This window comes from Thamnophis sirtalis, unplaced genomic scaffold (assembly GCF_051295495.1).
Source record: "Thamnophis sirtalis isolate CommonGarterSnake01/CBP01778 unplaced genomic scaffold, rThaSir2_p1.2 scaffold_2, whole genome shotgun sequence".
NCBI lineage: Eukaryota > Metazoa > Chordata > Lepidosauria > Squamata > Natricidae > Thamnophis > Thamnophis sirtalis.
In genome coordinates this window covers 173,893,496-173,913,961 of record NW_028261382.1, presented here as the reverse complement: position 1 = coordinate 173,913,961, position 20,466 = coordinate 173,893,496, and the positions used below count along the sequence as shown (strand labels likewise).

Sequence of the window (20,466 nt, the reverse complement as noted above, 5' to 3'; positions counted from 1 at the left end):
TTTCCCCTGGCGCCGCTTTTCCCCCGCGCCCCGCTCGCTCGCTCGCTCCCTTCCCAAACCCTGATTGGGGCGCATCCAGTTGCGCTCTCTTTCTGGAGAGGAAAGGAGGACTCTCGGCCCTGCTCTGGCGGGTGTGCGATGCTCCCTTCGCCTGGTTAGCTGGGTCATAATGAAGGCAAGGGTAGCGGGGTTCCCTGACGCGGTTATGGGGATTGTGCGGTGGAGAGAGATCATCCGTTGCGAGGGCTTGATAGGCGGCTTCAGCTCGGGAGGAGCCTGGTTGCGCTTGGCGGGGAAGGAAGACTGCACTCTGGTTAAAATCTGTGCCATAATCTTTGGAGTTGGAGATGTTGGCCAATGCTTGCTTGCTTTTTCCTACAGCAGATCAGCTCCTGCTCTTCTTTCCTGAAGCCGTGCAACGTTTTTATTCCCCTCTCCTCCCAACCCCCCTTGTTTCTTTAAACCAAAATGAAGAGTTTGCGGGATATTTTATGGAATCTGCGATTTAGCAGAGGTGACTTTTTGAAATTGTAACTTTTTCCCCCCAATATTTTTTTTATTATTTTTACATTTGAAACAATGCAGCACCGCGAAGTCGGAGTGACTGTACATTCACATTATATACAGCTAGTCACAATTAGCCTACTTAATACATTTTTATTATTTTTACATTTAAAACTGTGGGAAGTTTATCACCCAGCCCTCTCCCAGAAAAATAAAGTATACTAGGAAATATTGAAAAGGCAGAATATTTCTCTGGATGTGAAAAGAAAGAAAAAATGTTTTAAAAGACAGAATAGTTGCCTGTAGCTTCCTGCCCATCCCCACATTGTCATTGGGCCATTGAGCAGGCCAGGCTAATCCACTTTACATAATAAAGACTTCTCCACTTCAGCTACAGGAAAGCATGATAATATTGGCCCCAACTGACCACATGGCACCTGAGAACTCAACCAAACCTGGATTCAAAACACAGCCCAGAGAGTTGCCCCTGCATGGCCCCATGGGAGTCTGACAACCAATCAGAATACATTTCTTACACAGGAACAGGAAACAGAGAGGTGGGACTGAACAGGTTATAAAAAGCCTAGCAAGCCCCTCCCTCGGCCCTTCTCTTCTTCTCCACCAACATTGAAGCATGTGATCCCCTTTTCTGTTCAGGGCTCAAGCCTTGTGGTCCTGTCCACCAATAAACCATCTTTCCAAGCAGCCTCCATGTCTCCAGTGTCTTTTCCCCCACTTGGAGCTGAACCCAGAAGGACATTTCGTTCATCAAAACAATGCAATACCGCGAAGTCGGAGTGACTATACATTAACATTATATACAGCTAGTCACAACTATTGACAATTAGCCTACTTAATATCAATCCTTCTGTCCAATCACAATATATACAGCTGTGCAACATTTTTATCCCCCCTCTCCTCCCAACCCCCTTGTTTTTTTAAACTGTTGGAAGAAACGTCCTTCTGGGTTCGGCTCCAAGTGGGGAAAAAGACACTGGAGACATGGAGGCTGCTTGGAAAGATGGTTTTAATGGTGGACAGGAACACGTGGCTTGAGCCCTGAACGAAAAGGTGATCATATGCTTCAATGTTGGTGAAGAAGAGAAAGGAAGGAAGAGAAGCTGAGTCCCTGGTTTTATGCCCCCTCTGGCCTTTGATCTTGAGCTTGTATTCTGATTCTGTTTGGGGTTTTCGGAACGGGAGAACTCTTTATTATGTAAAGTGGACTAGCTCAGGTTTTGATGGCTCATTGACAAAGTGGGGATGGGCAGGAAGCTACAGGCAGCTATTCTGTCTTTTAAAACATGTTTCTTCCTTTTTCACATCCAGAGAAATATTCCGCCTTTTCAATATTTCCTAGGATATTTCATTTTTTTCTGGGAGAGGCCCTGGGTGATAAACTTCCTACAAAACCAAAATGAAGACTTTGCGGAATATTTTATGGAATCTGCGATTTAGCAGAGGTGACTTTTTGAAATCCCGACTTTTGTTATAGTCGGTCAGAGTTCGAAACACGTTTTAAGTATTGTACGCTTGATTCTGTTCCTAGATGTTTTGTGCTACTGCATAGATTGTTGTAATGCAAAATAGTTGTGATAATACAAAAAGATCTTTGGGAACAATTTGCTGAGTGATGTTGAATACGTCTAATAATATCTTTCCCTTCTTACATAGGGCAAATGGAAGATCTTGGACAGAGATATGTAAAAACCTCCAAGAGCCGAGTGGCGCAGTGGTTAGAGTGCAGTACTGCAGGCCACTTCAGCTGACTGCCAACTGCAGTTCGGCAGTTCAAATCTCACCGGCTCAAGGTTGACTCAGCCTTCCATCCTTCCAAGGTGGGTGAAATGAGGACCCAGACTGTTGGGGGCAATATGCTGATTCTGTAAACCACTTAGAGAGGGCTGAAAGCCCTATGAAGCGGTATATAAGTCAAACTGCTATTGCTAAGGCTGTATTACCTCCTGTAATTGTGTAATTGTAGCTCTTCGATGGCGTGCATCCAGGAACAACTCACTGTTGGCGTCCAGATCACTCTCCCTTGTCTCCTCCCCACTGGTCCAAGGCTCAGGCGCCTCCTGGTGGCCAACCAGCCTCTCTGCGCCCTGCTCGGAGTAGGAACCCTGTCCAGGGTCCTCCACATCCTCCAGAGCCGACTCATAGGGCCCCTCGCTGTCGGAGTCTGGTGGCAGCTCCAACAGCTCCTGCTGGGCCACAACAAATATGTATGTATGCATGTGTTAACTAAAAAATGAGGTAGCTGCACAATTCCAAACAAGGCCCTATTTTTTATGGAGACATTGTAGAATTTCTCTATGGTTATGGAAAGGAAAGGTCTTAATTTGGATGATACATCTCACTGGAGGAATTTAATTTAACTTCAAACAGGATGGGGGCCTGGGAGTACAGCTAATCCTCTCCGAATTAATAGGCTTATTCATTTGATCGTACTTACTCTTTGAGACGTCCTCCTCATTCTTGCAAATCCAGTTAATCATCTCAAGTCGGCAGCGCCATTAAATACATTTTGATAGTATAGTTTCTGTCTCTCATTATTGCCCGTGACATCACATTGCTGTGATGACACTCGGTTTGCATAGCGATAGGGGCAGGAAAAATGGCTTTTCACCACCAATATAGAGAGAGTTTGCTTGATAGGTAGAGAAAATCAGAAGGCCACTGTGTTCTGTATGGATAACAACTCCTTTCCTTAAAAAGAACAAAAAAATACCAGTACTTTTCAGAATGTTTTTGGGGAAAATATCATGTCTTCACTTCCCACGACCTCCCACAAAACAACGAACAGGAAAGAAAGGAAGCTTTCTTTCAAGGATCAAACCTGTGACAAAATCCAGTCTGAACTTACCATCACTGGTCAAGTCTCAGAAGGTGAAGCGCTGTGATAAGATGGATGAGATGAACGAAGTATTCCTAAAGCTTTCTATTCTTCACAACAATTTGCCTGATCCACTGAGAGATATATTGCTTCAAAATGCATGTGAAGATCAAAAGAAGTGTAAGTTCTTATCACACACACAGACATTATATATCTGTTGCTTATGGTTAACACATCTGCCTAAGATGCAATACAGCACAGGTTCTAATCCCAGTAAGGGTATGGCTAGCTGATGAGAGCTAAATAGCTTGAAATAGATCTATACTAGTCTCCCTTTATTTATTTATCAGCACAAATACAACACAAATGTAACACAGGTAACAGTAAAAATATTGGGTTTCTGTCTGGATGGTCTCTTGTGACGAGCCTAATGACAGAGAGTGGAAGTGTGACCTTCCTCCCACACTTGGGCATACCAGGGGTTGTGACTTTAAGTATATACCTCCCACCCTGGCTGGCTGATAAAAGGAGTCGTTCTCTGTAGCTCAAATGGTTAACTCCCTGCCTGGGAGGCAACAGAGCACAGGTTCGAATCCCAGTAAGGATATGGCTAGCTGATGAGAGCTAAATAGCTTGAAATAGATCTATACTAGTCTTCCTTTATTTATTTATCAGCACAAACAAAAACATATATATATATATATATATATATATATATATATATATATATATATATATATATATATATATATATATATATATATATATATATATATATATGCTATATTTATGCTGATAAATAAATAAAGGGAGACTAGTATAGATCTATTTCAAGCTATTTAGCTCTCATCAGCTAGCCATACCCAATTTGGGAATCGAACCTGTGCTCTATTGCCTCCCAGGCAGGGAGTTAACCATTTGAGCTACAGAGAACGACTCCTTATCAGCCAGCCAGGGTGGGAGGTATATACTTAAAGTATAGAGTCGTTCTACAGTAAAGTATAGAGTCGTTCTACAGAGTCGTTCTCTGTAGCTCAAATGGTTAACTCCCTGCCTGGGAGGCAATAGAGCACAGGTTCGATTCCCAAATTGGGTATGGCTAGCTGATGAGAGCTAAATAGCTTGAAATAGATCTATACTAGTCTCCCTTTATTTATTTATCAGCATAAATATAGCAAATGTAACAAAAAGGCAACAGTAAAAAATATTGGGTTTCTGTCTGGATGGTCTCTTGTGACGAGCCTAATGACAGAGAGTGGAAGTGTGACCTTCCTCCCATACTTGGGCATACCAGGGGTTGTGACTTTAAGTATATATAATAAATAAATAAAGGGAGACTAGTATAGATCTATTTCAAGCTATTTAGTTCTCATCAGCTAGCCATACCCTTACTGGGATTAGAACCTGTGTTGTATTGCATCTTAGGCAGATGTGTTAACCACTAAGCCACAAGGTCCTTCTCCTTATCAGCTGAGCCAGGGAAATAGGTATGTATTTTAGAGTCATAACCCCTGGTATGCCCAAATATGGGAGGAAGTTTTACTGCTTCCATTCTCTGTCTATCGGCTCGTCACAAGAGACCATCCAGACAGAAACCCAATATTTTTACTGTTACCTGTGTTACATTTGTGTTGTATTTGTGCTGATAAATAAATAAAGGGAGACTAGTATAGATCTATTTCAAGCTATTTAGCTCTCATCAGCTAGCCATACCCTTACTGGGATTAGAACTTGTGCTGTATTGCATCTTAGGCAGATGTGTTAACCACTAAGCCACAAGCTCCTTCTCTCTATATATATTCAGATTAGTTTATCTTTTTCAGATTCAGATTAGTTTATTTGTAAGCCGCCCTTCTCCGGGAGGGACTCAGGGCGGCGAACAACTCATTTTAGAGAATATTTCTATATGAAAATATGGTTGCAGATATTTTTACAGATTGCAATTCCTCAATTTTAATGAGACTGACCCTCCGTGAACGTATTTGCTTCTTGGGATAGGGAACGGGTGAGCTAGAAAATCTTAACAGGTACAAAGTTTATTTTTTTTAAAAAAAAAATTATTTAATGGAATCTAAAACAAACCTGGAGGATTCTCTGTGGTGCAACAGCAGCGAATAAAAACAGAAAACATCACAATAAAAACGCAACATCTAGAGTTAAACTGAAGGTAAGCATAAATGCCACAACCAGTCAAATGGATCCAAATTCTTAAAACTGCTTTGTTCCCAAAATATCTGCAAAGTGGTAGCTCAGCTTCAGCTCAAGGTTGAGTCGGCCTTCCAAGGTCGTAAAATGAGGACCCAGATTGTTGGGGGGCAATATGCTGACTCTGTAAACCGCTTAGAGAGGGATGTAAAGGACTGTGAAGTGGTATGTAAGTCTAAGTGCTATTGCTATTTATATATTGGGAGGGGTACAATGTTGATGTAATTCAATGGGATGGAGACTACCATAGGGGCACTATCTCTCCCACGGTGACCCGACAAAAGCCGAGGTGGCGCAGTGGTTAGGGTGCAGTACTGCAGGCCACTTCAGCTGACTGTTATCTGCAGCTCAGCGGTTCTAATCTCACCGGCTCAGGGTTGACTCAGCCTTCCATCCTTCCGAGGTGGGTAAAATGAGGACCCAGATTGTTGGGGCGATATGCTGACTCTGTAAACTGCTTAGAGAGGGCTGAAAGCCCTATGAAGCAGTATATAAGTCTAACTGCTAAAAGCGGATTCTGAGATAGTGATTGCATTGAGTTTATTTGACTCCTAACTTCTTAAATAACTGCAGTCGGAAAAAGTTATACCTACTTTTAAAAAGCTAATGTGCAGACGAAAAACAATGTGTGAAGAAAGGATTATATTTCAATAAAATTAATCTCCTCTTGCAAGGAGAGCTTGCAAGGAGTGCCCAACTGGAAAATCCAATTCAGTGCTTTGGAAGAAAAGATAATTAAGATATATATTTTTTTAAAAAAAATGTAACAGCAGAAATAGAAAGAAAATATTTGAAATTAGATTGAAAGTGGAATTGGGAAAACCAACAGCAAATGATATTGAGTTGGTTTGTTTTTTATTTTCAAAGGTTTTATTTCTTTTAAAACACAAATATTTCATCGTTCGTCAATCATTAAAACATCGAAGTACAATTTTTGTGTGTGTGTGCCCCTCCCTCCCTCCCCCCCCCTACCCACCCTCCTCCCCCCCCCCCCCGACTTCCCAGAACACGGTACGGATTTTTAACAAACACAGTCTAAAATCTATTGAGAAAAAAGAAATAAAGAAATTAATGACATCTCTACATTGATCTTAGCTTCTTCTTGCTGAACTAACTTTAAACAATTTAAATCATTTCTGATCTTAAGCATAGGCTAACTGGAATTTCTTGGTCCCGTATTTATTTTGTATATAGTCAATCCATTTTTTCCAGTCTCGTTTATATCTCTCATTTGAGTGATCTTTAAGATATGCCGATATTTTAGCCATCTTGGCTAAGTTTGTGACTTTCAATGTCCATTCTTGGATTGTAGGCAAGTCTTCCTTCTTCCAGTATTGTGCCACCAACAGTCTTGCTGCCGTTATTAGGTGCAGAATCAAGTTAGTCTCTACCACTGTAAAGTCAGTACATATACCTAGTAAAAATAACTGAGGAAGTTGGGCTTTTTTTAAATTGAAGAATCAAAATTGCACATTGCCACAATCCTTTTCCAGGTTTGAGAGTTATAAATGTTATTTATAAATTAAAAAATTTAAGTTTTGTTAAATGCAGGTTAAAATATGGGTCGGTTTCCAATTCAACTTTAGTGTATAATAAAAAGCTATCGTACAATTAAATGTAATGGCACCTCCCTTCCTTTCTGCCCTTTACCCTAAGCAGTCAATACCACATCAGCCAATTAAACGTTCAATACAAAAAAAAAATAATCCTTCTTCTTTTAAAAAAATCAAGACACCCATTTTCAATTTAAGAGCCGAGGTGGCGCAGTGGTTAGAGTGCTGTACTGCAGCCACTTCAGCTGACTGTTATCTGCAGTTCGGCAGTTCAAATCTCACCGGCTCAGGGTTGACTCAGCCTTCCATCCTTCCGAGGTGGGTAAAATGAGGACCCGGATTGTTGTTGGGGGTGATATGCTGACTCTGTAAACCGCTTAGAGAGGGCTGAAAGCCCTATGAAGCGGTATATAAGTCTAACTGCTGTTGCTATTGCTAATTTGAGCAAAAGTCACCATTTATAAAAAAGTAACTTATTTTCCAAAGAGTAGAAATGTAGGTGTTGTACGTCTAGATGCTGATAATCCCATAAATTAGGAGGCTACTGCTGGGAGGACTTTCCTCTTGTTCACACCTGATGTACCTGGAGAAGTGGAGGGATTGTCAACAGGCCATTCTGTAATGAATAAACTAGGTGTGTAAATTCTGAGTCTGGTGTAACTGGAGTTATGCTCTGTAAGTCTTAAAAGGGATGACTAGCGCTTTGAATTGAACCTGGAAGCTGACTGGTGAGCAATACAGCAATTTCAGAATAGAAGTTATCCTGTGCTGGTGGGGGTTGATGTGCCAGCACTTAAGTCAGCTAAACTTCCTGGGTTATGCCAGTGATAGCTTTCGGATTGCCTCCAAGGGCAGCCCCATATAGAACATTGTTGTGGCCCAGCAGGAGCCGTTGGAGCTGCCACCAGACTCCGATAGCGAGGGGCCCTCTGAGTCGGCTCTGGAGGATGTGGAGGACCCTGGACAGGGTTCCGACTCCGAGCAGGGCACAGAGAGGCTGGTTGGCCACCAGGAGGCGCCTGAGCCTTGGACCAGTGGGGAGGAGACAAGGGAGAGTGATCCGGATGCCAGCAGTGAGTTGTTCCTGGATGCACGCCATTGAAGAGCTAATAGGCGTCAGGAACAGTTGCGAAGTTACAGGAGGTAATTGCACTCAGCTGGTGGTCATTAGGCTCCTCTCCAGACTATAAAAGGACTGTTTGTGCACACACACCTTTTGCAGAAGTCAACGCAGGAACTAATGTCGGAGAACATTATTGTGAGCTTGGCAGGCTGGATTGCTGCCAGGGCTTATCTGTGCTGGTTTGCTGCCAAGGACCTGTCTGTCTGTTAATTAAATGCCGTAACTTATCTTTGGCTCGGAGTGTGTGTTGGTGTGGGACGAGAACAGAACATGTTACCGTATCCAGTCAAATGGTGACCCAGCTATTCCAGACATGACCAACAAAGGCATAGTTTCAAGGGAAACCGTACCAAACCATCAATACATTTTAAATTGCAGTCAATTCTCCCCTTCTCTTCAGGTTATAAGGCTTCCTACTTTGACAATTTCTCGATGAATTTGATACCTAAAGAGGCATATTGTTCACCACCGCCAAGTCACGTGCCCCTAACAAAAAGGAGGGTTTCTAACCACATTGCCAAGCAGCCGAGACCTTTCGGAGTCTATAGACAAGATATGCCGCTAGCAACTATCATTGTAAGGTGAGCTACAAATAAACAATTATTTTTAATCATTGCTTCTCCTACTTTCCATTCAGTCTCCATTGTTCTTTTTCTCTTAAGTTTCTTTTGTCAACTGTTGCTCCAAAATCCCTTATTATTTTTCTACGTGGACAATTTCTTTCCTAATACCAAGCAATATTAGAGGAGCAGAATTTACTAACCTCTACAAAACGCAGTATGACAAAAGTGGAGAATATTTATGTACAGCTCAGTGTTGAACTGTTGTGTTTGTGGTGTTTCTCTGAGTTTGAGAGCCGAGGTGGCGCAGTGGTTAGGGTGCAGTACTGCAGGCCATTTCAGCTGACTGTTATCTGCAGTTCAGCGGTTCTAATCTCACCTGCTCAAGGTTGACTCAGCCTTCCATCCTTCCGAGGTGAGTGAAATGAGGACCCAGATTGTGGGGGCAATATGCTGACTCTGTAAACCGCTTAGAGAGGGCTGAAAGCCCTATGAAGCGGTATATAAGTCTAACTGCTATTGCTATTGACTGTTTTCATGCCGCCTTTCATTACCCGCTAAATAACACCACCAGTTCATAGTAAAGTAAAATTTGCTGATTGATTACATGTAGTGGCTTTCCCTGACAGCCTTGGTTAATTAGTGTGTAGATTCTTCCTTGAAATTTCCTTCTTTAAAGCAGTTTCTACTTTTATTATCTGGGATATTTTTTTGTTTAATTGGGTACTGGTTGTTAAGGACAATTGACTTTTTTTTAACTTTTGGTTTTATCTTTAAAATGGTGCATACGTGATATTTAACTTTATGTGTCTCTTGATGGTTCCCAAGAATTCCTAACATTTTTGGATTTGGGTGGATCTAAATGTCAAGTTGAAATTGTGGTTGGATTCATTTATTTATCATCCAATTTCTATAAATGCCCATTAACGTTTGCGACTTTGGGCAACCTGGTTTAAAACAGTTCAATAACGTAACTAATTAACAAAATATGGGAAAACAGCAAAAACAGACCTTAAAACAAAATGAAAAACCTAATTAGAAGATGAAAAAAAATCAATGAGCGTGTGCACAATCATTCCTTTTATAGTCTTGAGAGGAGCCTAATTACCACCAGCTGAGTGCAATTACCTCCTGTAACTGCGCAACTGTTCCTGACGCCTATTAGCTCTTCGGTGCTGGGCATCCAGGAACAACTCACTGCTGGCTTCCAGCTCACTCTCCCTTGTCTCCTCCCCACTGGTCCAAGGCTCAGGCGCCTCCTGGTGGCCAACCAGTCTCTCTGCGCCCTGCTCAGAGTCAGAACCCTGTCCAGCGTCCTCCACATCCTCCAGAGCCGACTCATAGGGCCCCTCGCTGTCGGAGTCTGGTGGCAGCTCCAATGGCTCCTGCTGGGCTACAACAGGACCAAATGTGTGATACAGATGTTTCAAATTCTTCCTAAGTTCCCAGTTAATATAGAAGTATAGTGACTGTGATATCTTGAGAAGATATAACTATATTCACAACCAAGCCTAGAAAGATGAACAAATGGTTATCGGATAAAGCTAAAAAAATAATTTCATTTCTTTGCAGGATGAATAGTTTGGGGAATTGGTGTGATGACAACAGTAGTAGGAATGTGGAATGGAATGAATATTTTGGATAATAACATTACTAAGATATATACAAACAGGTCAAAAACAAGAAGAGCATTGTTTATTTTAATGGGGCATTTTAATAAAAAGACTCCTTTATTTAATAAAAGATTCATTACATATACAGTATAATTTCCCCCCAAAAAAGTAGTTAGTAAAACAGAATTGTATGTCAGAACTTTGCAATTATGCTCGCTATTAAAAAAAGGAAGTTGTCCAATAGTCTCCCTCCTTCCCACAGAAATAGTCTGTCTTGGAATCGCAAAGTCTCAGCTCTTCAAGTCGTTTCCTGCAGCTCACAACAATACTTTGTAGGTTTGGGGGGAAGAAAGGCTGTGCACTCTAGGGAGAAGCAATGCCTGGTATTCACCCCTTTAATACTTACCTTACTGTTCTGACCCCCCTTGTTCCACACCAAAGCACACTCCGAGCCAGAGATAAATTACGGCATTTAATTAACAGACAAACACAGGTCCTTGACGGCAATGCAGCACAGACAAGCTTGGGCAGCAATAAACACAGATAAGGCTTGGCAACAATCCAGCCTGCCAAGCTCATACAATGTTCTCCGACATTCGATTCTGTGTTGACTTCTGCAAAGAGGGCGTGTGCACAAGTAGCCTTTTTATAGTCTGGAGAGGAGCCTAATGACCACCAGCTGAGTGCAATCACCTCCTGTAATTGTGTAATTGTTCCTGACGCCTTGTAGCTCTTCGATGGCGTGCATCCAGGAACAACTCACTACTGGCTTCCTGCTCACTCTCCCTTGCCTCCTCCCCACTGGTCCAAGGCTCAGGTGCCTCCTGGTGGCCAACCAGCCTCTCTGCGCCCTGCTTGGAGTCGGAACCCTGTCCAGGTTCCTCCACATCTTCCAGGGCCGACTCATAAGGCCTCTCGCTGTCGGAGTCTGATGGCAGCTCCAACAGCTCCTGCTGTGTCACAACACCTTACTATTAACATAGATCTCTCAGCAACAATATGGCCTCTTAGGTTAAGCTGCCTCTTGTTCCAAGCAGCACTTTCTCCCAGAAACCTGAGTTAAGGCATTAATGTGAGTAAGGGAAACAATAACAGAATAAATGAAATTTTTCACCAGGAAAATACTGCGTGTAGAAAGAGTCCTTCCTTCCTTTTTTCTGCATGTGATCTCAGTCTTGATCATACATTCATACTTGTTCTTAGTCAATGACAACCTTGTTGAGGCCTTCTCTTCTCACGTCATCTTCAGCTTTTACTGTTAACGAGGTCACCGTGGGAAAAAAAACCCTTCAGGGTTCCCTGAACATTTTAGGGGAGACATTTTCCTGAATAAAATCTGAATGTCATTATGTGTCCGCGATAGTTTTTTTTTTAAAACTCTATTCAATGGCATATTTACCATTGTTAAAAACTGTGCAAAATACATCAGAGAATAATGAATAGCAATAGCAGTTAGACTTATATACCGCTTCATAGGGCTTTCAGCCCTCTCTAAGCGGTTTACAGAGTCAGCATATCGCCCCCAACAACAATCCGGGTCCTCATTTCACCCACCTCGGAAGGATGGAAGGCTGAGTCAAGCCTGAGCCGGTGAGATTTGAACAGCCGAACTGCAGAACTAGCAGTCAGCTGAAGTAGCCTGCAGTGCTGCATTTAACCACTGCGCCACCTCGGCTCTATGAATGAAGTGGTAAAGTATGGCGAGGTGGCGCAGTGGTTAGAGTGCAGCACTGCAGGCTACTGCAGTTCTGCAGTTCGGCTGTTCAAATCTCACCAGCTCAAGGTTGACTCAGCCTTCCATCCTTCCGAGGTGGGTAAAATGAGGACCCGGATTGTTGTTGGGGGGCGATATGCTGACTCTGTAAACCGCTTAGAGAGGGCTGAAAGCCCTATGAAGCGGTATATAAGTCTAACTGCTATTGCTATTGCTATTAATCCTTGTTGTATGCATTTGAAAACAGATATTTGATCATCTTTTTTCTAATACAGGTACCGTAGTGTCATTATTTTGTTTTGTTTTCCCCCTTTCTCCACAATAGATGGATCCCGAAGACCATGTCATTTCAATATGACCAGCAATCAGCTCTTCAAGAACTTGGAAATTTCGGTGACATTGAAACCCTCATCCCTTGCGGAAGGCAAACAGCCATTGTCACGTTCAAAGAAATTCACTCGGCCTGCAAAGCCGTGAGTGCTTTCCCGCCTCATGGCCCGAACAGGCATCTCCAGTGCTTTTGGCGCCATAAATTCATGTCAAAATACAAAATTCTAAAAGACAAAGAAAGCTGAGCTCTAGGCAGAAGGAAGGGACCATCTGGATACGAATCCAAGGTATTCATTTAATGACAGCTTTTGCAGTAAGGGAAACAGAAACAACTCACAGCCATTTATTTTTGCACGATGGGTTAAGAGGCTAGAGCTTCGATTTTTTCTGCAAGAAGCTCATTATGGCATTCATGCATTCTTCGGACAGCCATCTTTCCACGAGACATTCACATTCCTGAGAATTAACTTCGTACAGCTTCTCTTTTTCCATGTTCCTTATTAGCTGCTTGGAGACTGCCAGACTCTGGAGAGGTAAAAGAAATAAGCAACATCTGATTAATATGGACCGCAGCAAGCCCATCTGGCTGGTATTGCTAACTGAGAATCAAGGAGAGAATTTATATAGAGCACAACATCAGGGCCTGCCCTCTGCCTTCTTTCTGCTCAATCATTTTCCCCTCAGCTAACTTCCAAACCCAAAACAATCCCAAGGAAATAATTATGTACTTATCCCCCAAATTTCTATGATATAATGCTTTCTTGGGCAAGAATAGGTCTGGATAACAAATTTACTTAAAATTAAATGCACTATATAACAACAACAACAACAACAAACCTGGGTGTTGTTTCATAAGCGCTCTACATGGGGCTATCCTTGAAAAGTGTTCGGAGACTACAGCTAGTCCAGAATGCGGCCGCACGAGCGATATTGGGTGCACCGAAGTGCACCCACGTTACACCTGTCCTCCGCGAGCTGCACTGGCTACCAATTGGTCTCCGGATGCAATTCAAGGTGTTGGTTGTTACCTTTAAAGCCCTACATGGCTCAGGACCAGCGTACCTTCGAGACCGCCTACTGCCACATACCTCCCAGCGGCCGATAAGATCCCACAGATTGGGCCTCCTTCGGATGCCGTCAGCCAGACAGTGTCGGCTGGCGGGCCCCCGGAGGAGAGCCTTCTCTGTGGCTGCTCCGACTCTTTGGAATCAGCTTCCCCCAGAGATCCGGACCTTACCCACTCTCGTGGCCTTCAGGAAAGCTGTAAAAACCTGGCTGTTCCGGCAGGCCTGGAGGCTGTTGACCACATTGTTAAAGGTCCAGCCCCGATTAGAACGAATGCATGTGGTGTTCTGATTTTAATCTGTCTTTTTTCTTTCTCTCTCTCTCTCTTTTTTTTTTCTTCTTTTTTGTAAGCCGCCCGGAGTCCTTCAGGATTGGGCGGCATATAAATTTTGATAATAAATAAATAATAAATAAACAAACGAAGCAGATTACATAACAGATTTTATTTTTATGTTATTGAAGAAATTACAATGGGCATTGTCTTTCTGTTTGTAGATGGTCAACAGCTGTCTCTCTACATCACAAAGTGAAAAGCAGGAAGAAGGTGATTAGGCCAAATAAAACCAGTCATTCCATATCTTTCTGCTTCTAATACTCATTTCTCTCAGTATATGTTAAAAACCATCCGCAGTACAAAAATAACCTTATCAGTATGAATTAGTTTAACTGCATTTGTTTAACGTCAACAAACACTGCTGTAAAAGCCGTTTTTATGAGATCTGCATTCTTTAACATGAAGAGTTTTCAACATAGCCTGCAGTGCTGCATTTAACCACTGCGCCACCTCGGCTGGGGCAAAGCCAAAGAAAGGTTGGGAACCATTGAGTCAGACTTACATACCTCCTGATAGTGCTTTACGACACTCACTTTACGGCGGTTTACAACATAAACATACTTCCCCCAACAACCTGGGTCCTCATTTTACCCATCTCAGTAGAAGGGAAGGCTGAGTCAATCTTGAGCCATGTCAGCATCGAACTTCAGGCTGTGGGCAGAATTTGCCTGCAATACTGCATTGTGCCACCAGGGCTCCTACTGATATGGCTGAATAGAAATAGAAACTAATAAAATTTTGGTTGCTTGCTTTTTAGCTTAGGTGTGCACTTTGTGAAATCTCATACTCTCGCTACATTTCCTTTTAATTCCTAGAGTGCGTTTAAATTTTTTTAAAAAAATGAATCTATTTTGGTTTGGGATTGTTATTAACCTCTTGTCCTCTCTTGAGAGCCGAGGTGGCGCAGTGGTTAAATGCAGCACTGCAGGATACTTCAGCTGACTGCAGTTCAGCAGTTCGGCTGTTCAAATCTCACCGGCTCAGGGTTGACTCAGCCTTCCATCCTTCCGAGGTGGGTAAAATGAGGACCCGGATTGTTGTTGGGGGCGATATGCTGACTCTGTAAACTGCTTAGAGAGGGCTGAAAGCCCTATGAAGCGGTATATAAGTCTAACTGCTATTGCTATATTGCTATTGGTGAGGTTCTCTTCTATTAAACTGTTACTCACTTGGGTTACATAGGATGTAGGTTCTTGCCGTATTATTATTTACTACTATTTTAGAATGCGTTCTGCTGGGTTTCTTGCAAATCCTATTTTTAACCTATGCTTTAAAGTTTAATTCATTAGATAGGCAATTTTGCTAACACTAACCTTTTTAGGAAGATTGGCATAAGCCTTCAGCCTTGCCCACACTTCTTTCTGGAATGTACTGTCAGGAAAAACCTCAGTCACAAGTCCCTGCGAACAGGCTTCTGCAGCGGTTAGCTTCTTGTTGAAAAGCAGCATTTCGGTGGCCTGATTAAACGAGAAAAGAAACAAGAGCTCATTCTGACTTTCCACTAATTCTAGTGCATTTGTTACATATAAGGGATAGAAGAACACGTCAGTGTATCATTCACGTTCAGTCATTGACATCTACCCACTGACTTTGATAGGCAGTGTAGGAGTCAATGTTCCCTCTAAGGTGCGCAGCTGCGCGGCCGCGCACGTGGCAAGAAAACACAGCGCAGCAGTTTCCAACTGCCGCGCAGTGATTTCTAATGTCGCAGGCTCCGGAAGCTGAGGGGGCCTCAGATTTTCTGTCCTGGTTAGGGTTAGCATGGGCGGGGGGGAGGGAGGCAGCAGGAGCTTACGTGGCACAGCCAGTCTCACCGGCTGCGCTGCTTAAACTACCATCAGTCGCCCCGTGTTCAGCAAAGCAAGCGCGGGGAAGTCCTTTGCAGGCGGCTAGAACTGGCCGCCCGCAAAGGACCTCCCCGGACTTGTTTTGATGAGCACGGGGCAACTGATGGTAGTTTGCGCCGGCCGTGCCCGCTCAAACTACCGTCAGTTGTCCCGTGTTCAGCAAAGCAAGCCCAGGGAGGTCCTTTGTGGGCAGCCAGTCCTAGCCGCTTGCGCCCGGTGCTGCGGCTGAAGTAAAGCCTCAAAGCCCCCGCTGCCACCGGAATAACTGCTGCTGCCTCCGCCTCCTCCTCCAACAGCACTGCCGGATTTGCCGCCCGGCACTGCAGCTGAGGTGAAGCTGCCAAAGCTCCTGCTGGTGCCCCCGCCCGTGGCAGCGGCGCCTCCCCCTCCGCTCAGAGCATCTGAGCTGGGTCCCGCGTTACCCCTGCTCCCTCCTCCTCCGCCGTGCTTTTGAGGAGCCATGATACCCTTTTTTCCTCTGGGGTGGGAGCTGGATGGCAGGTGCGGACTGACCACAGGAGGGGAAAAGGGCGCTGGAGCGCTGTCAAAGGTGAGGTGGAGAGGAACCCGACGGGAGTGCCATCACGGGAGCCAGTAGGAAAGCAGTGGAGGGGGGCGGAGCAGAAAAAAAAAGGTCTCATGGCTTCTCAAAAGCACCGCAGAGGAGGAGGCGGCACCAGGGGTAACGCGGTGCCCAGCTCAGGTGCTCTGAATGGGGAAGACGCCGCTGCTGCAGGCAGAGGCACCAGCGCAAACTTTGGCGGCTTCACCTCAGCTGCAGCACTGGCCGACAAATGCGGTGGTGCTGTTGGAGGAGAAGGCGGCAGCAGTTATTCTGGTGGCGGCGGGGGCTCATCGGCATCTTCAGCGGCGGCCCTGCCCCCGGTGAAAAAAACGAAGATGGAGCAGATCCAGGCTGATGATGTCGCCACAGCTGCCAGGTCCGGACGGAGATAGCCAGAGCGGCGCCGAGGCGAAAAAGCAACATGACTGGAGGAGGAATTCTGGGAGTTGAAGTCCACAAGTCTTAAAGCTGTCAGGTTTGAACACCCCTGTTGTTTTTTTTCTAAAGGGTTAGGGGTGCAAGGATCTTGTAACTTGACAGCTTCAAGACTTGCGTGCTTCAAATGCCAGAGTCTCTGAGCCAACATTTTGGTTGCTGAGCAGGAGCGTTGTTAAGCGATACTGATATTATATAACACTTTGAATTAAGCAGATATGTTGAATAAACATAACTTTGAGTTTCAAATAATACTGATTTCGTTGTTGTCTTAGGCGACATCTGTGAAAAAAATTCAGGTGCTCAGGCATGAAAATGTGCCGCTCAAACACTATATTTTTCGGCTCACACTGAAAAAAAATTAGTGGGAACATTGGCCATTTGAACAGGACTGATCAAGAAGCAGTTTTGATATGTGACAAGGCAGTTCCCTATGATATTATTACAGCATTCGTATATTTTTGTCAGCTAACTGCTCGGAATATTAAAACGTTATTAAAATACAGACCTGACCATACCCCCATATGGCACGTAAGTGCCCATCATTACATAAATGTATTATTTATATTAGAAATAATTCATTTCTAACTTGTATTCTTTCTTGAACAAAATCTAAGAGCATTTTTTTTCCTAAATCAACCATCAAGCAGATAAAATGTTCATATGCTACCTTAGCTAACCCCATGAGTTTGGGAAATGTGTATGAAGAGCATCCTTCTGGACATTGACCCAGGGTGCTAAAAGGAGTATGAAAGGTAGCCTATGGGAGAAAGAAATATTGTTAACATACTTTATTTTTCCTTAGAAGAAAGAATATAACTGTTTCATTTTCAAATGATATGATTAAAAACTCTAGCTCTAAGTATGAACTTTTGTGATCCATTTATAGTACAATATTTAAACTAACCCTAACCCTAAACCTAACCCTAACCCTAACCCTAACCCTTACCTTAACCCTAATCGTGGTTTTGTCAGCGCGCTGTTGTGGGCGCGCTGTTGTGGGCACGATTTCGACATCACGGTTTTCTCGCCGCGGTTTTGTTGGGTCACGGTTATCTACAACAAGAGTAACTTTAACATGCACTGGATAGTCCTGTATTTATAGGGTTGTTGTTTTTTTGTACAAGTGGCAAGACTCTAATGCTGAGATGTGTAAGATTCAATCACCCATGGATGGAATATTCTGTGTCAAATCTCCTTTGAGCCATGCCATCCCAGATGGAAACTGGCAGTTTTCTCAAAGTATATTCCCTAAATCTGGTATAAAGTGTCCCTTGGAGTAAATACCCTACTCAGATGTAATTATAGTACGTTCTTTAAACCAGAATTATCCACAATATTGAGGTTTCATGAGACTGCTTAAATGAAAAAGGAATAACGTGATGGCAATATGGAAACTGGAATTTTCTTTCTATGAGTGTAGTCTTCTGTTCTGACCCCCCTCCTCCGTCCAGTAACGAATGCCGAGACAAGCTTAACTGGAATGTACTTTATTAGCAAGAAACCAAAACCTCGGTGGCTGAAAGCCAAGCATAACTACAGCAGTGGTTCCCAAACTTGGCAACTTTAAGACTTGTGGACTTCAACTCCTGTTGAACTACAGTAACCAGGCTAGTGAAGGAAAGCGATTAGCATCCTAAGGCAAACATTTACGGAAGTAGTGGGGGTAAGCGGAAGAGGAGCCAAGGTGGCGCAGTGGTTAAATGCAGCACTGCAGGCTACTGCTAGATCAGCAGGTCAGCGGTTCAAATCTCACCGGCTCAGGGTTGACTCAGCCTTCCATCCTTCCGAGGTGGGTAAAATGAGGACCCAGATTGTTGGGGGCAATATGCTGACTCTCTGTAAACCGCTTAGAGAGGCCTGAAAGGCCTATGAAGCGGTATATAAGTCTACTGCTATTGCTATTGTATTTTACAAGTGAAGAACTATTAACGTTTTCTTTAGGACTTTATGTTTCCACTTAAATATACAATTTCTTTGTATTTTTGGAGTTATAAATGAGTGTGCCAGCTTACATGTGCTTCAAGAGAGATTTTTCTCTCTTAATTCCATGCCTACATCCCTGCATTCCAATACAAGCACTTTCAGTAAAAAAAATATAATTCAATTTTATGAAGAAAATTCCAGTTCTCATACAAAGCATCTCAGTTTGCCATACCTTGATTCTCAAAGTAGGAAAAAAGGAACTCTGTATCTTGAGCAAATAAACATTATTCCAACAAAAGCCCACCGTATTTTTCAGAGTATAAGATGCACCTTTTTCCCTCAGAAAAGAGGCTCAAAATCTGGCTGCATCATATACATTGAATACAGCGGGTTTTTTGCCTCCTGAAATCCCGCCCCTTCACCAAAATGGCTGTGCATAGCTTGTAGGAGGCTTTCAGAGAGTTCCTGGGGGCTGGGGAGGGCAGAAAGGAGTAAAACATGAGCCATTTTTTGCTCAATTTTGATCCTCCAGCCCCCAGGAGCACTCTATAAGCTTCCTAATGCCCCCCCCTTTTTTTTTTGACAAAAAATGGGCCCGTTTTAGTGAAAAACGGGCTGTTTTTTGCTTGTCCCCCCCCCCCAAGGAAGCCTCTTAAGGGATATTCAGACCCTTTTTGGGGGGGGGGAACGGGCCGTTTTGGGGAGGTTTGCAGAGTGCAAAAACTTTTTTAAAAAAAATTTGCCTCTTCAAAATCTTGGTGCATCTTATACTCTGGTGCGTCTTATACTCCGAAAAATACGGTGTGTCCACAATGATCTAATGATAGTGAAAGGAATTAAAGAGAGAAAACTTACCTGGTCTGTAGCATATACAATGTCAAACAGGCCAAGCACAGTTACAGAGATCCCAACCGCTGGCCCATTTACCACAGCAATTAATGGCTTTGGAAAATCAATAAAATGTTGAACAAAGTTTCTGCAAATAGAAAGGAACAGGAATCGATTTAACAAACACAATCTTTTGGAATGTCACAACACGTGAACAATTTTTTTGTGTGTGGGGGGGAAACCTTAACAATTTATTAGATATTCCTACAGCTGAATTTCCCTGGGAATGTACATCTTTCTGGAGTTTTAAATATATATTTACCTTGAAATCATTCTGTGAGTCATAAAGTGCCTTTAGTTTTCCCACTATACCATTCTAGTACTGAACTGGTGAAAAGTACATCAGAAGATTTAGTTTAAAACATATATTTTTTTTGGTAATAATTTATTTCTAGATCGAGGTGCACAAAGTATTTGACAGATCTTTCTGCACTATGCACATTAAAAGGAGGTAAGATAGAGTGGTAGAGGGGGAGGGGAAGTAGGGTAGAGGGGAATGATGGAGGGAAGAAGGAAAGTTGGAGGGGGGCGAAAGAAAGGGTGTATGGAGGGTCGAAGAGGTACATTGGGTTTCTATTTTGGGGGGTATTGTTGTTGACAAGAGGAATGGCTGTGTTTATTGTTTAATGTTATATTCCCCCGGTTATGCACAGTATATATGTGACTGTACGAAATGAAAATGGAAAATAAAAACACATTTAAGTCAAAAAAAAAAAAAAAAGGAGGTAAGATGTATATTTGGAATAGTGGAAACTGGCTTCTTTTAAAATCTATCATTCAATTCATTGTTTGTATCTCATTTTGACAGGTATTTAAAAAAATAATTTGAGATAACATTTTTTTTTTCTTCCAAATCTCAAGAATATCCTTGGGTAGAAATGTTTCTTAATTATTATTTATTAAATTTGTTGGCCATCCTTCTCGCCACAAAGCAGATCACAACACCAAAAGCAACAAACACACGTACA

The 20,466-nt window shown here is 43.0% G+C and overlaps 2 protein-coding genes across 2 annotated transcripts in view; one reads left to right on the top strand and one right to left on the bottom strand.

The window, feature by feature from the left end:
* Window positions 1-3,249: 3,249 nt before the first annotated feature.
* Window positions 3,250-12,951, top strand: LOC148049281 (testis expressed protein 56-like). The gene is made up of 3 exons (XM_087703591.1): window positions 3,250-3,520; window positions 8,622-8,802; window positions 12,434-12,951. The coding sequence occupies exons 1-3, from the start codon at window positions 3,250-3,252 to the stop codon at window positions 12,681-12,683; spliced, it is 702 nt and encodes a 233-aa protein (XP_087559717.1). The 3' UTR covers window positions 12,684-12,951.
* The window catches only part of ECI2 (enoyl-CoA delta isomerase 2), a 20,994-nt gene continuing 13,225 nt past the window's right edge, over window positions 12,698-20,466 (bottom strand). Inside the window, exons 7-10 of the mRNA XM_087707516.1 lie at window positions 19,466-19,586; window positions 17,355-17,444; window positions 15,151-15,294; window positions 12,698-12,963 (exon numbers count right to left, since the gene is read on the bottom strand). Coding sequence (XP_087563642.1) covers window positions 12,808-12,963; window positions 15,151-15,294; window positions 17,355-17,444; window positions 19,466-19,586 — 511 coding nt within the window. The 3' untranslated portion in view covers window positions 12,698-12,807. The remainder of the gene's footprint in view (window positions 12,964-15,150; window positions 15,295-17,354; window positions 17,445-19,465; window positions 19,587-20,466) is intronic.

Excerpts from the sequence above, each read along its gene's own strand:
- LOC148049281 (XM_087703591.1), top strand. The coding sequence starts at position 3,250 with ATGTTTTTGGGGAAAATATCATGTCTTCACTTCCCACGACCTCCCACA. Across the intron at positions 3,521-8,621 it reads ATGTGAAGATCAAAAGAAGT|GTTATAAGGCTTCCTACTTT; the intron begins GTAAGTTCTTAT and ends CCTTCTCTTCAG. Across the intron at positions 8,803-12,433 it reads CTAGCAACTATCATTGTAAG|ATGGATCCCGAAGACCATGT; the intron begins GTGAGCTACAAA and ends TCTCCACAATAG.